At 39.9% G+C, this 14,145-nt stretch overlaps 1 protein-coding gene across 7 annotated transcripts in view; it reads right to left on the reverse strand.

Moving 5' to 3' along the window:
- Positions 1-4,430, reverse strand: part of NR1H4 (nuclear receptor subfamily 1 group H member 4) — a 33,029-nt gene extending 28,599 nt beyond the window's left edge. For 2 of the 7 annotated variants that reach the window (XM_081024231.1, XM_081024224.1), the window contains exons 1-3: positions 3,877-4,270; positions 2,922-3,314; positions 244-381 (exon numbers count right to left, since the gene is read on the reverse strand). In XM_081024231.1, the coding sequence (XP_080880357.1) occupies positions 244-328 (85 nt within the window). In that variant the 5' untranslated portion in view covers positions 329-381; positions 2,922-3,314; positions 3,877-4,270. The other 5 variants (XM_081024227.1, XM_081024226.1, XM_081024228.1 and 2 more) reach the window with 5 other exon arrangements.
- Positions 4,431-14,145: the final 9,715 nt, after the last annotated feature.

Raw genomic sequence — 14,145 nt, forward strand, 5'->3', positions numbered from 1 at the left:
GCATGCAGATTATGCACTGTGGGTGATTTGCCATTATATTCTGATTTCATTATGCCATTTATAATTTTTTCACAGTTGTGTTACAAATCATAACACAAAAATGTATTGTAATAGATTAGCAAAACTGAGTACTTTGAACAAAGAAATCACATGTAGCTCATAGGAGTTTATCAGAAAATGTCAGCATTACTCCATTCTATGGACTGAATTAGCATATTGCTTGTAATATATTTTTTTATTTACCAAATAAATGAGGAGCTTCGGAAAGAGAAAATCCATCTGCTGAAGGTAGGTGAGAATGCCCAATTAGGTTCATCTCTGATGCCATAGACGCTTTAATAGGCTGAGTTGCAGCAAATTAAGCTGAGTGTTGAAGGAAACCTTAAAAACATAAAGAAAAACAAAATGCTACATCTGCTTGCAACAGCGGTCATTCTAAAGGGCCTGTCCAAATTTTGAGAGAGAGAGAGAGAGAGAGAGAGAGAGAGAGAGAGAGAGAGAGAGAAAGCATACTATGGGGCAGTATTCTAACCTAATAGTTGCTGTAATACATGAACCAGATCTGGATTGTATATTTTCCCTTGCTCTGTTGTATGTTTCACAATATAATTATCGTGATAATTGTCAACATGTTGGGAATTCCAGCTGTTAATCGTAATCAGTGAGTTGTTTATGCTAGATAGGAGAAAAAGTAGAATGAGTCACTCGCTAGGATTAGGGGGGAGGTGCTCTTAATGAAACATCAGGCTCCCTAATTAAAATACAGTTGAGGTTATCCATGCATGGATAAAATAAACAATTTATTTTAAAACATCAAATGTGTTTGTTGAATGTCACATGTACTACATACCAATGGGACCTCTTATGGCTGGAAAACAAACTGTCAGATTAAATTTATGAGAAGCACCATCATACAATTCCCTTAGATGTCCCAGCACAACATACTAGCTTCCTGTCCAACACCTATGAAAATACGCTAGGATTCTACCCTGTGGAGTTATGCACTGGAATAGGAGAGAAATATTCTATTTTCCTACAGAAGGAGTAGGTCATGGCATGTTCTCACAGAAGAGAACAGGAACAACCATTTTATGATGAGCAGCTGGTTTCTGGCAGCTGATTTTGGGCATCGTTAAAGGGCTGCAAATTGTTATTTAATATATTATTATATTTTTACTGTCTGGCACGGGGGGGGGGGGGGCTTTTGAGATGTTTGCCAGGCCTTGGGTACTATGTACTACAATTTGGGGCACCATTACCTGCTCCACCTGAGGCAACAAAATATATTGGCCCAAACCCTGAAGAGAGGATAAGTTCTCTGTATGTATCAATAATGTTAATCAGAGGATAAAGCTGTAAAGAAGAGATTGGGTCTCTCAGACTATTTCTACACACAATTACACCTGTCCTTTTGCTGAATGTCAACTACTGTATATGTCAAGGTGCAAGTGGACTGGAGCTATCCAGCTAGCAGACCAGGGTGATTGCTGCTGGGATCAGTGATGGCCTAGAGATTTCTGCTTCTGAAATATTATGAATATTCAGAGGAAGTAAAAGGGTGCAATTAATTTAAACCTAAACTTAAAGCTTCTTATTAAAGAAAAAACAAAAGACAAAATAATTAGAATTCAACCAAGTCATTCAGTCCCCAATTCTATTAAAAGTATAATTTTCATTGGCGTCACTGATGTTTAGTAATTTATATTTTATTGAAGGATTATAGCAATGAGAACTCAATCCAACTTTGCCAGTAACTGTAATGCTTGCTGAAATTCTTAATTAGCCAGTCACCTTAATGCTTATTTTGTATTGTTTTAAAGGTGTTTTATGTTTTATCATTGTATACTTCCCTGATGTTTTATGATACAACAGTATAAAAATACTTTTATAAATAAATAAATAGAAACAGAATTTAATCGGGTGTGCATAGTGTATAGTACATGTCAGTAACATCAGATTCTTGGCTGGGAAATTTAGATGCCACAGTAATATTAATAATACATTATTCCACCATAGTTTTTAGGAAAAAATGGTACTTTGGTAAATCAGTACATTTTACTGACTGTTATAAAAGAGATAGGAAGCATGCACCTACATGCTTGTTATCTTTAACTGTAATTGAAAAAGTAATTATGATAAGCCAGTCAGAAAGTTTGGTATTTGTAAACTTTTAATTTCCATTGTAATACTTATTTAATCAATATTTCTACATGCTTTATTCTGACAATGGGAAAATAACAGTTGATCGCTACAACTGACATGGGCTGAAATGATAAAAGTGAGGTTCCAGGAAATGCTATGCTCACTCACCAGTGATTTCTTTTTCCTCACCTTGCTACATTCAATCCCACCAAAGTACTAACTTCTGAAGAGACTGCTTATTATGAGAAACTATAGAAATTATAGAAATTAACAGCACAATCCTAACAATGTTTAGTCAGAAGCGCTATTAAATTCAATGGCGCCTACTCCCTGGTAGGTGGGCTTAGGACTGCAGCCTAAGCTTCTTGATTATTTGTTTTTTGAGCTCTTTATGAAGCACACAAATTCCCGCACTTGTTAAAAAAAAATGATATGATGAATTTATTTAATTATAAAATTTCATGCTCAGTTGTAAATAGAAAATAATCCCCAAACTGTGTTCAGTACCAATAAAACACAACAAAATTTACACACTTTTATAGCAGTGTTTTCAAATGTTCCAAGCCAACTTGAATCCAACTTGGAAGAAAGGCAAGATATAAATAAAATAATAAATAATAGTAACAAAAACAAACTATCGATGAAAATCAATAAAGCAATAAAAACAGAGAAGAGTCACAAACAGTTGTATGTAACATATCAAAGAAATGATGCACTTATCACAGTATTATCCCCAAAACATTATCCACTAAAATTAACAACTAAAAGTAGTAGCTTACACTTGGTGTCTTCCTGAACTCTAGCAGTAGAGACACAGTGCCCTCAGTAGTTCTGCATTCAGCTCAGAATCCTAATGATTTTCAAAGCAAGAACATTTTTGTGTTGCTTTTCTCACTTTTGCAGAAGGCTTCAACGATAACAGGCTGACTTTAGGTTTAGTCCTCTTTTCATTGGCTCATCGCTGTCTTGGACAACGATTACTCATTAACAGTTCTTTCTTTGCTGAACTATCTAAACAGACATGAAGTACTGGAACTTTATAAAAACTAGAGGGAGCAAATCCTGGGTAGGATATACGTCTTCTGGGATAGCAATTAAAAACCATATTGCTACGTTTCAACTTGCATGAGACAATTTTTGTATGGCTCCATTACAAAGTGGAGTTGCAGATGCTGAAAGAAAACAGAGACCTTTCAGATTTCACAGCTGCAGTCAGGAGTACCAGCTTGGCCCTACGACCATGGGTGCCTGGGCAGCATGCATGGCACTGGCAATGAAATTTGTGGGTGCCCGGCCCCTTCAGGGGGAATTTTGTGGGTGCTCAGGCACCCAGGACCCCAGGGAACTGGCACCTATGACTCCAGTGATGCATTTTTAACACTAGTCTTAACCTTCTGAAAACGTAAATAAAATCATCACAATATTGCTGAAAACAGAGACTGAACAGAGGTCAAATTACAACTAAAGATGATAATTGTCACTTATATTTATATTTGTCTAACCAATATCCCCACCCCCAAAGTGACAAATTGGGACTCTTGTCTTGGAAATCTCGCTTTCAAGTCTCACATCTGAGAGATAGGCAGTAAAAGACTACAGAATTAGATTGCAATTCTAACCCCACTTCCTTGGGAGTAATAACCACGGAATTCAGTGGGAATTTCTTCTGAGTAAACTTGCCTAGGGGTGTGCAGCTTTGTAACCACCCTGTAGGCCGGAGGCCTCCTGGCCTACCTGAATGCTTAAGCCTAGCAGCGAGGCTTGGACCTCTTCCTCCACCCAAGTATTTTGTAGGTGGGAATTACCACTTCTTTGTCATGTCCTACTCAATCCATGTTGTGTACCGTCTTGATTCTTCAGCGGGTCAGCGGACTGGGTCGCGTGAGACTTCCATGGGTCACTTTTTGAGTCGCACGACAGTCCTGTAGAAACCGCTCTCCGAATGACAGACAAAATGTCTTAAAATGCCAATAGGAAATGAGAATTTCTCCAGTTCAAGCCTATTTACACATGGGGCATTTACTGAGGAGCTTGGCTTTGCTTATTCACTTGTTTACAGGCAGCTGCACAATCTGATACAGTACACAAAATATTCTTCTCCTGTTCAGCTTCTGCTGTCTTGTTTTGTTCATACTTCAGAAACTGAACTTTTCCATTTAAGGGAACAAGTGTGCACTTTCTCCAGGTGTAAAGCAATCCATTTCCTGGCTAATCTGGTCAGATTATGGCCTGTCTAGGGCCATTTTTCCAGACTGTGTCGAAACATTTCCTTCTCTGTGGTTTGTCTGTCCTTTCTAGGAACTAATTGTATAACTTTAACCCTTCCTTTGCCCAAAGGCTCTGCCTTTATATCTCTTTTGCTCTTCTCTCCCTAAAAGGGAGCAGGGAGGGACTATTTAACCCTGTCCCCTCACAATAGCCCCAGTGTAAATAAGTCTGATAAAGGGGATACTTTGCTGTTTACCTATGATCACATTACATGGTGGCCATGCAGTTAAAATTTCTTTTAAAAGAACCTTTCGGGCATTCATCATGAAGTGCTGTGCTGAGCCTAGAGACATTTTGTATACTGCCTGTGCGAATACTAGCGTAATGCCAAGATAGCAATGCTTATAGAGGGTACCCTGAGGATCATCTAGTTCAACCACCTACAATGCAGGAATATGCAGCTAGGGGATTGAACCTGCAACCTTTGCATTATCAGCAGCACGCTCTAACCAACTGAGCTGTCCAGCATATTAAATGTATAGTCATAGTCCAGTGAAATGAAGGAGGTCATACTAGGCATGGGTAAAAATCAATATGGGGGTGGTGCGCTGGATGGGGGTGAGATCACAGGTAGTTTAACCCTTCCATCCTGCCGTGGCTGCAAGATAAATCCCCTTTTCCAAATTCAATAATTGTATTGAGAGGGAAGCATCAATTGGATCAAAAGCCGAAACAAATATGCACACAAATGTGCAATATGTTTTTTTCCTTGGCCCTGCTTCTTCTCATTTCTAAGACACCCTGTGGGTCTTTTAACACTGCATATAACAGTTTGTATTATGCTCTGTCCTTCCCTTTCTCATAATATTGTTTGGGGCTCTATAGTTTGTTTCTTCATTGCTATGGATCCCATTATATTTTTCCTTTATTCATATTTTTACTTTGCCTGTTATATCTGCAACTGTTCAAGGTCTCTAGATAGTGTTCAATGCTAGTCCTACTAAGGATAGATCCCTTGAAGTTAATAAGTGTGACTAACTTAGGTTCATTAATTTCAGTGAGTCTGCTCAGAGTAGGACTTAGTTGAATACAGCTCTCTGAACTTCCCAATGCTATAAACATGAACAAATTGGAACCAAAAATTTATACAAAGAATTGTTAGAGTTAATTAAATATGACAGTGGTAGCCTGGAAATATGCACTGAAATGGGTGTGCAGGGATAATTATGTTAAGTAGTAATTAGTGACTAGGCTATTGTGGAGCAGAACATTTATGTGTTTTTAAAAAAGAGATGCAACAAAAAAATCTCTTAACGTCTTTACTGTATACATGCTTATTTTATCAGTTTAATCATTGACTACATGTTGCTTCATCTCTCCGGTACTTAGGCTTTTAAAGTCAACAGATAATAATGTGAAATAAATAAAACCTTTGTCACCCACTGCTGCATAAGATGTTATGTAACTATCCTAAAAATGAGAAACCTTTGAACAGACTGCCAGTAATGCACACTGTATTAGAAAGAATTGAGTCAACTCTGATCTGGAAAGGTATTGCTAATTCCAGGAATCAATCACATATTTAAACCTTTTCTACAAAGGACATGTTTCATGTCATGTCATGTCATGTCATGTCATGTCATGTTATTCTTCTCTGTTCTACCCAGGACCTTCCATGACTTCTTTCAATTTTGAAGGATAATGCTGCTGTCTTTGTTTCTTCCTGTGTTGTTCTAATTAATTTCAGTTTTACACCTGTTGTATATTGCCTTGCTATCTCTGCTTGCATTTTACTTGGAGTACTCCAGTCCACTGCTTTGGTTGTATGTAATCCTTTCCTTCATGTGTTGCTTCACAACGCATTTCTCCACACAACTGCTAATAAACTAATGGAATTCACTGCTGGAAGATGTAGTGATGATGACTAGGTTGGATAGCTTTTCAAAATGGCTGCATTTCAGTGTGGTTTAGCCAGTATTGCAGAGCTTTCCAAACTGTGTGCCACGACACGTTAGTATGTTGGCTGCAATATGTAGGTGTGTCGTGCAAATGCTCCCAGAGCTCCTCCCAGAGCTGGAAAGGGTTTAGTTTAACCTCTGGTTTGCTAGTAAAACTGAAATACTGTGTTGCGTGAAATGATGTATGATTAAAAAGTGTGTCATCAGCATGAAAATTTGGAAAGCTTTGCTGTATGGTGTATTATTATTATTATTTATTAAAATAATCCATAGATCACAGGGTAGTTTACAATACAAAAACACAAAAATACACACTATAATAACAGACAAAAACAATACCCCCTTCCCCTGATTAAAAGGACCTGGATTGTTTAATTAGCCAAAGGCCTAGGAGAAGAGGAATGTTTTTGCCTGGAACCTAAAGCCTCCTGAGGAGATCATTGCACAAATGCGGAGCCACCACAGAAATGGCCCATTGTCATGTTGCCACCCTCCAGACTTCTCGTGGAAGGGGCTCACGAAGCAGGGCGTCATCTGATGATTGCAGTTGTAGTGGTTAGAGGGTCAGACCCAGGTTCAAATCCCCACTCGGTCATGAAGCTCACTAGGGTCACCTTGAGCCAGGTACTACGTACCTCTCCTTCTACTCTGCCACACAGGGTTGTTGTTAGGAGAAAATGTGGAATATAAATGTAAGTATAAATTTTAAAAATCCTTCTTACAAAGACAGTATCCCTGTTACTTAGGAGAAACGAACTGGACGGAATGCTCGCTTCCCAACTAGTGTGTCAGCTCCCAAAGGCTTCTGGGTGGCAGTAACTGGAAACTGTATGCCTAACTACGATGCCTAACAGTTCTGAGGTGTGTTTTTTGTTTTGTTTTGTTTTGTTTTGTTTTGACAGTCAAACTGTATATAAATTTTATGCAATAAATGAAATAACTAACTAACTAGATGGGCCTTGCTTTGATCATGCTGGGTCATTTTTGCATTGTTTCATTTATAATTTTTATTGCCACCCAGAGAGGCTGGGGCAACCCAATCAGATGGGTGGGTTACATTCATTCATTCATTCAGTCATTCATTTCCATCTTTCTTCCTGATATGTTGATTTCATTCATCCAAGCTGTACAAATTTTCATATGATTTAAAATGATAGCATTGCAGAAAAAGGCCACCTTTCTTTCATCTTTAGATTATGCAAATACTGTATATATTTCTATCCCTGCTTATTATTATAAGAATTTTGCAATGTTAGGGATTTGCTTACTGAGTTTGATCTGTAAGTCTGAGGGCAGGGATTGTGTCATTTTTATTTATATGTAAACTGCTCTGGGAGCCTTTTCAGGTGAAAAGCATCTCACTTCTTGCTCCTTGGCTGCTCTGTTTTCCCCTTGCTGCTCTGTTTTCTGCCTTACCACAAGACATGAGGTAGAAACACTTTCAGAAGGAAGTTAGAGGTCATCAGCAATGGTGATTCAGGTGCCTTTAATAATATTCTGACTTTTCACTTACCGACTGATCACCAAGGCCAGTCCTGTCTTTTGGCATAGTGAGGCAGACACTTCAGGCAGCAGATTCTGTGTGTCATAAAAGGGCAGCAAAGTGTTAGTTACTCAATTCATTATTGCTGTATTTTTTTAACGAACAGAGAGGAAGAGAAGTGCTTGTGGGATTTACTACCTCAAATACCAAAATAACTTGGCTGGCCTTGCATACTACGTAATTTAACTTGGAGAAGAGGGTTGCCGCTTACTGTACTGATTCAGGCAGCAAAAAATCTTGGGCCAAGCCTGTTGATAAACCCTGATAAAATTTCCTAATCAAAGCATGTCTCACATTCACAGTGCAGCTTTATTAAGGCCCATATAACAATAAAGCCAAGATTGCTATCAGTCATTGTGCAGTGATAAGTGTCAGTACTTTAGATTGCCCAACTGATAAAAAGCATTCCTATTAGCATTTACTATGAGACTTGTCATTAAGCAATTGACCTTTTAAGATCAAATACATTTTGCACTCCTCACTCACTCTGGACATTTTAGTGGGATGATCAAATTTATTGCTCACATTTAAGGAGATCTGAGGGGCAATAACAGCCTAGCCTACCTCACAGAGCTGTTGTGACAGGGAATTTAGATTAACGTAGGTATTTCATTTTGGGCTCATTTGAGGGAGTGTGTAATATAATTGCAAAATAAAAGTAATAGGGACCCCACAAAAATAAGAGTGGGGGTGAATTCAGAGGGGATAGGAGTGTCCAGCTTCCCTTCCCCCAGAAACACCTGTTGGGTAGAAGGATTGCAGTTCCTTGTGTTGGTGGCACCTGCTTTTCTCAGCCAACACAACTCCTCATCCCTCCTCCTTTGTGCTGCCCTTCGCCCCCAGTGATGTTTCATATCCAGTTTGAGGGGAAGGGGAAGTTATTCATGGCCAGAGCTAGTTTGAGAAGGAGAACTTAGAGGGTCATTTTGACTCCCAAATATTTCACCTGCTATTTACCTCCTATGCTTTCATGTCCCTCTTTTTGGTTCCTAGAACATCTGCATGGAGACTTGGATAGAAATAGATAACTGAGCTACTTTTGGATTGGTGCGCATCATCAGCCCAGTTCCATAGCTCTTGGCACTGCACTCCCAGAACAATGGCAGCAGCCTAGCGAAGTGGCTCATAGGGTTGGGTCATAAATCTACCGTCAGCATCTGAAGCTAACAATCCGTGTGACCTTGACTTTTCCCCAGTAAAGAAACAAACTCCTATGTGATCCATAAATGAAAGACAGAGCAAGTTTCAGAGTCCACTACTCATACAATAACAGGTAGAGTGTGCCTGATGCTGGATGCTTCTACCATTGTTACAACTACCTGCTCTCTCTCTCAAAATCATTCCCATTTGCTGTTTCTCCCCTACCAAGATTGCCATTTCTCTTTTTTTTTAAAAAAAAGATATTTATTGAAAATTTTTGAATTACAGAAGAAAACAAAAAAGAAAAAAAGAAAGAAAAAACAAACCACAGTCAAACAATACAGATTAATAAAAATCAAAATCAAAAAATAGCACAACACGCTCAAAAAATAAAAATATACCACAAACATTTAAAAACAAATCCAATATTCTCAAATCCTTAACTGTCATTACCTTCTTTCTTTGACCTCCTCCTCCTCCCTTTTTTTTTGTATCCTGGTTATTAATTGTCGCAGCAAATCCTTTCCATACTTCATAATATTCTGTCATTACTTTACCTTACTCTAATTTAATCTTATCTTACTATAAAAACCTTAAAGCTTAAAACTTAAATCTTATTTTTACCAATTTCTCATAACCATAATATTCTTACATAATTCTTTAAACATTTTTGCTAAAGCCAAATAATTTCATTCCAACATTTTTCTAACCTTCATCAATTTTATAAAACAATCCTAATAAAAAAGTAACAAAAAAGAAACAATCCAATCTTCATCCAGCGTCTCTTCCTCCTGGTCCCGGGTTTTGTCAGTCCTTTCTATCTCATCAATCTAGCGCATTAACCTGGCAATCTTATGTCCGAGGCCCTTAAGTCCCTTCCATGTCCCTTCCGCAGCTCTTCTTCATATTTATAGCTGTATTTTCCTTTATCTCCTGCTCCTTTCACTCTTGGGAACTCCAGCTTGACAATGCTTTTGACCCATTTCGACAAATCAGCCCCTTTTCCATAGTCCAGACTAAGCTCCATGTGGTATTTAAGAACATGTTTCAAAGTCCCTCCAAAATTAAGAGCCCCCACAACCCCAAACATCTCACGGCCCATTGCCAGACTTGAAAAGTCCAAACCTCCCTGCATAGGGGGGTCTATCCAACCCCCCATTTCCAAACCAAACCAAACTTTATCTTTCCAAATCTGGCTTTTACCAAGTTCATTTGTCAAATCCAAGAATTCGTGTTCCTGCTGGGCCACAGCTCCCTCCATCTCTGGCGCCCAAGATTCAGAAACATCCTCTTCCTTCATCTGTTCTGTCAGGGCACACTCCTGATCTGATTCCTGGGTGGGCTCTATATAATTTCCCACTGCCTGTCCAAAATTTCTGATCGCATCAGTCATAAAATCCGTCTTCTCATGTAGCTGTTCCAGTAGGGCACTTGTTTTACAGAAAACACACAACAGAGCTTCTGAATACATTGTCCTGCAAGGTCAGAAGTCTATTCCCACGATCGTAATCTGTGACAGCTGCAAGCTCCCCGATTCAGAATTGGTTACAGTTTCACAGGCTCCCTCTAGGGGAAAAACTTCTGTTTGTTCTTTTCTTTTAAGAACAGATCTAACAACAAAGTTTCCTTTTTCAGATATTTTGTCAATATTTGTTCCTTTAAGATGCGAAGGGGAACAATGGAGTCACTATGTTTCTCTTCTTTTAGCTATCTGTCAGAAACGTTTGTCTCTGGTCAATGAGCTTCAAGAAACGTCAGTCCTGACACCCCACTCCAGGATCAAGATGGTGGAAAGTTACTTTGCTTTACACTCACTTCTGCAGGTTTAAACAGTCCGAAAAAAATCCCCCCTCTTCTCCTGCTTCCGAAGGGGGTTCAACAATTTAAAATGATGAAAGTTGATCCTTTACAAGCGATTTTCAGAACTCTAGTTTGCCATGTCTTTGCTTTAATCTATCTACAAAGAAACGGAAGGCTGACTTACTGTTTAGACCTTCCCGTTTCAGTGCCAAATTAAAATAAACTTTTAAGTCCAATTTTCCTTTCAGCTCACAAATCCTTATTTAAAGTCCAATTGTCCGAAATTTAAGTACTCACGGGTGATTGTTTTAAAAGCCAAATTGTCCCAGGAAAAAGGCAGCGCTCTCCGGCAACGGCTGTGCGGCTTCACTCCACGGAAGAAGCAGTTGACTCTCAGCACTGCGCCACTTCCCCCTCTTCGCTCCGGAGCCCGTTAGTGGGTTCCTTTGCGGGTTGGGGGGGCGCTAAAGGTGCCCGCCAAGTCCCATGGTCACAGGCTTCATCCGCCTGTGATTTTTGAATGGGTCCCCGCTTCGCCGTAGCGGAAAAGACCCGTTTCCCGTGGAGCTGGTCCCTCCAGATCAGAGGGAGTCCGCCATTACCGATGGTGCCACCCCGGAAGTGCCAAGATTGCCATTTCTCTTTCCTCTAGAACCTAGAAAAACCAGCCATGCCCCATGATCTTTTCCTCTCTTAACCCAATCAGCTACTGGCCCCCACTGAATTGGCCATTTACCTTTTCCCTTCACCAACACTTCCAACATTGGTGTTATTTCTTCTGGAAGTCTTACCTTCTTCTACACACCTTCTCCTGCAGGTGTTGTTGACCTTCTCTTTTCCAAATTCTGCAATTGATCCCATGCCCCATGGATTTCTGGGTACAGTGGTACCTCGGGTTAAGAACTTAATTCGTTCTGGAGGTCTGTTCTTAACCTGAAACTGTTCTTAACCTGAAGTACCACTTTAGCTAATGGGGCCTCCCACTGCCGCTGTGCAGCCGTTGTGCGATTTCTGTTCCCATCCTGAGGTAAAGTTCTTAACCCAAGGTACTATTTCCTGGTTAGCAGAGTCTGTAACCTGAAGCGTCTGTAACTCGAGGTACCACTGTATTAACCACGAACCACAGTTTGATGTATCAATTACTCAGTTGGGGGCAGTGCTGCAAAACGCAGGGGTTAATGCTGAAAATCACTGCAAAACAACTACAAAACTTTGGCACAGGTTTGGAGGGGATCCCAATTTTGGGGTTCGTAGTTAATTACTGGAATTTATAATGGGGAAAAGGTTAATTCCTCCTCCTCCTCCAGTCTTGATATAATTACCCACCCACCCCCACTGCACATGTGTGTGCGCACACACACTGCTGTTTTTAAAATAAATTATAATAGAAAGCTAGAAATTTCCTGGTTAGTTTGGTTCTTGGAGCAGCCAATCCCAGTCCAACAGGAAAATTGGTGGTATGGAAGTATTTTCATATAAAAAAGGATTAATAAATCTGCATTACATTATAATTGGTGAAAACAAAGTATGTCGTTTCAAAAGCATGCATGAATTCAAAAACTAGACAAAAAGTTATATTTATGTTTCTAATTATGCTGTTCCAATATTTTCTTGTGTTATCGGGAAGATAAGGAAAATTTCAGAACACCATATGCTGAATAATATAAACACTTCAAGGAAGAGGATGCAAAAATGTTATAAGTAATGAAGACCAGAGCATATTTCCTTGCCAGGATTAAGTCTTATCATAATCTAAAACATGGAAAATATTTAGTTTTATTATATTATTCTAGTCTTTGTAAGAAAAGAGAAACATCATTTGAAACAAGTATTTATAAGACTCGCTGCACAGTCATTTTAAATATCTGAGGTGCACTCTGATCTCTTCTGTACTGGGCTAACTGCTATGCCATCTTTGTCTTGTTTAGCTGTGCAAAACTGAGCAGAGCTTACTCCAATTCTTATTTTACAGAAGACAAATTGAGGGTGAGCAATAGATACTTGCCAAAGACCATTCAAGATCAAGGCTAAAAGGATAGATCAGGGATGTCCAACTTCCAAGAGACTCACACGATTAAAATCTGGCAGTGTTCTACCTGGGGTTCAGGTCAAAGTTACTGAGCTTTTTTTAGTAAGGAACATCCCTTTTTGGGGGGTTTCAGGTCCAAGTTGTTGAGCTTTTCTTAGGGAGGAATGTCCCATTTGGGGGGCGGGGTCAGGTCTAATAAATGAAAAAAAGGTGCTCAACAATAGATCGCTAAGGATACACTCAGCTTCACTGAGAAAACTCACATCTTCTGTTATAGCGATCTAGAGGATGTGGGGGCAGATAGAGGAGCCAGCGATCGACCATGATCTACCAAAACCTCCTGGGGATTGACCAGTAGATCCCAATCAACCTGTTGGACATCCCTGGGATAGATAACCTAAGCTCAAAAGTCAAGAGCCTGCTCACCTCAGGTGTGTTGTGCCATACCTGTGCTGAAGTAAGACTCAATGATCAGTCTATTCAACTTCTGTACGTGGAATAGGAAGCTCCATCTTGTTTCATTTTTTGCCTCAGGCAAAAGAATGCTTCTGGACTGGCCCTAAATCTATCCGATATCCACTAGTATCTTAATCGTGGGTGGAAAATCCAGTTCAATAATGGCAACTGTAATATCAGACAGATATACTGCTACAAAGGTTGTGTGCCACCCCCAATCTCTGCCAAGCAGGTAGCAAAGATTCCAGGGTGTTCCAGGTGGGACGCAGCAGAGACTCCCGTGTCTTTAAGAAATATGGTTTAATTCTACACATATTTACACCAGAAGCTTTCAGTGGAGAGAGATTTCACAGCATTCACATCTCAGGAGAAGCCTTTCTTTCACAGCAGCCTAGTGCTGGATTCCCAGACATCCCAGTGCTTCTCTCCCTGCCCAGAGTTCTGGCACCTCCTTTCTCCTCCCCAAGAATCTTTGCTGTGTGGCATCATGCCCTTCCCTAACCTTGGCACATGATTTCTGTTTGCACAGACCCAAGGATTTCTCTCTGATGGGCCATCAACGCCTTTTGTCATGTTAACAACCTCTATTCCAGGTGAGACCCTGACTGGGAAAGGAAGCTTAGCCTGCATTTTTACATTGTCTTGGAATCTTCCCTTCAATACTCCAAATGTTATCTAAATTCTACCATTTTTATTAATTTCTAACTCTATATATGTAACGGGGGACAGGAGTGGTGCTGTGGGTTAAACCACAGAGCCTAGGACTTGCTGATCAGAAGGTCAGCGGTTCGAATCCCCGCGACGGGGTGAGCTCCTGTTGCTCGGTCCCTGCTCCTGCCAACCTAGCAGTTCAAAAGCACGTCAAAGTG

Source organism: Podarcis pityusensis (genome assembly GCF_964106645.2).
Source record: "Podarcis pityusensis genome assembly, chromosome: 10".
NCBI lineage: Eukaryota > Metazoa > Chordata > Lepidosauria > Squamata > Lacertidae > Podarcis > Podarcis pityusensis.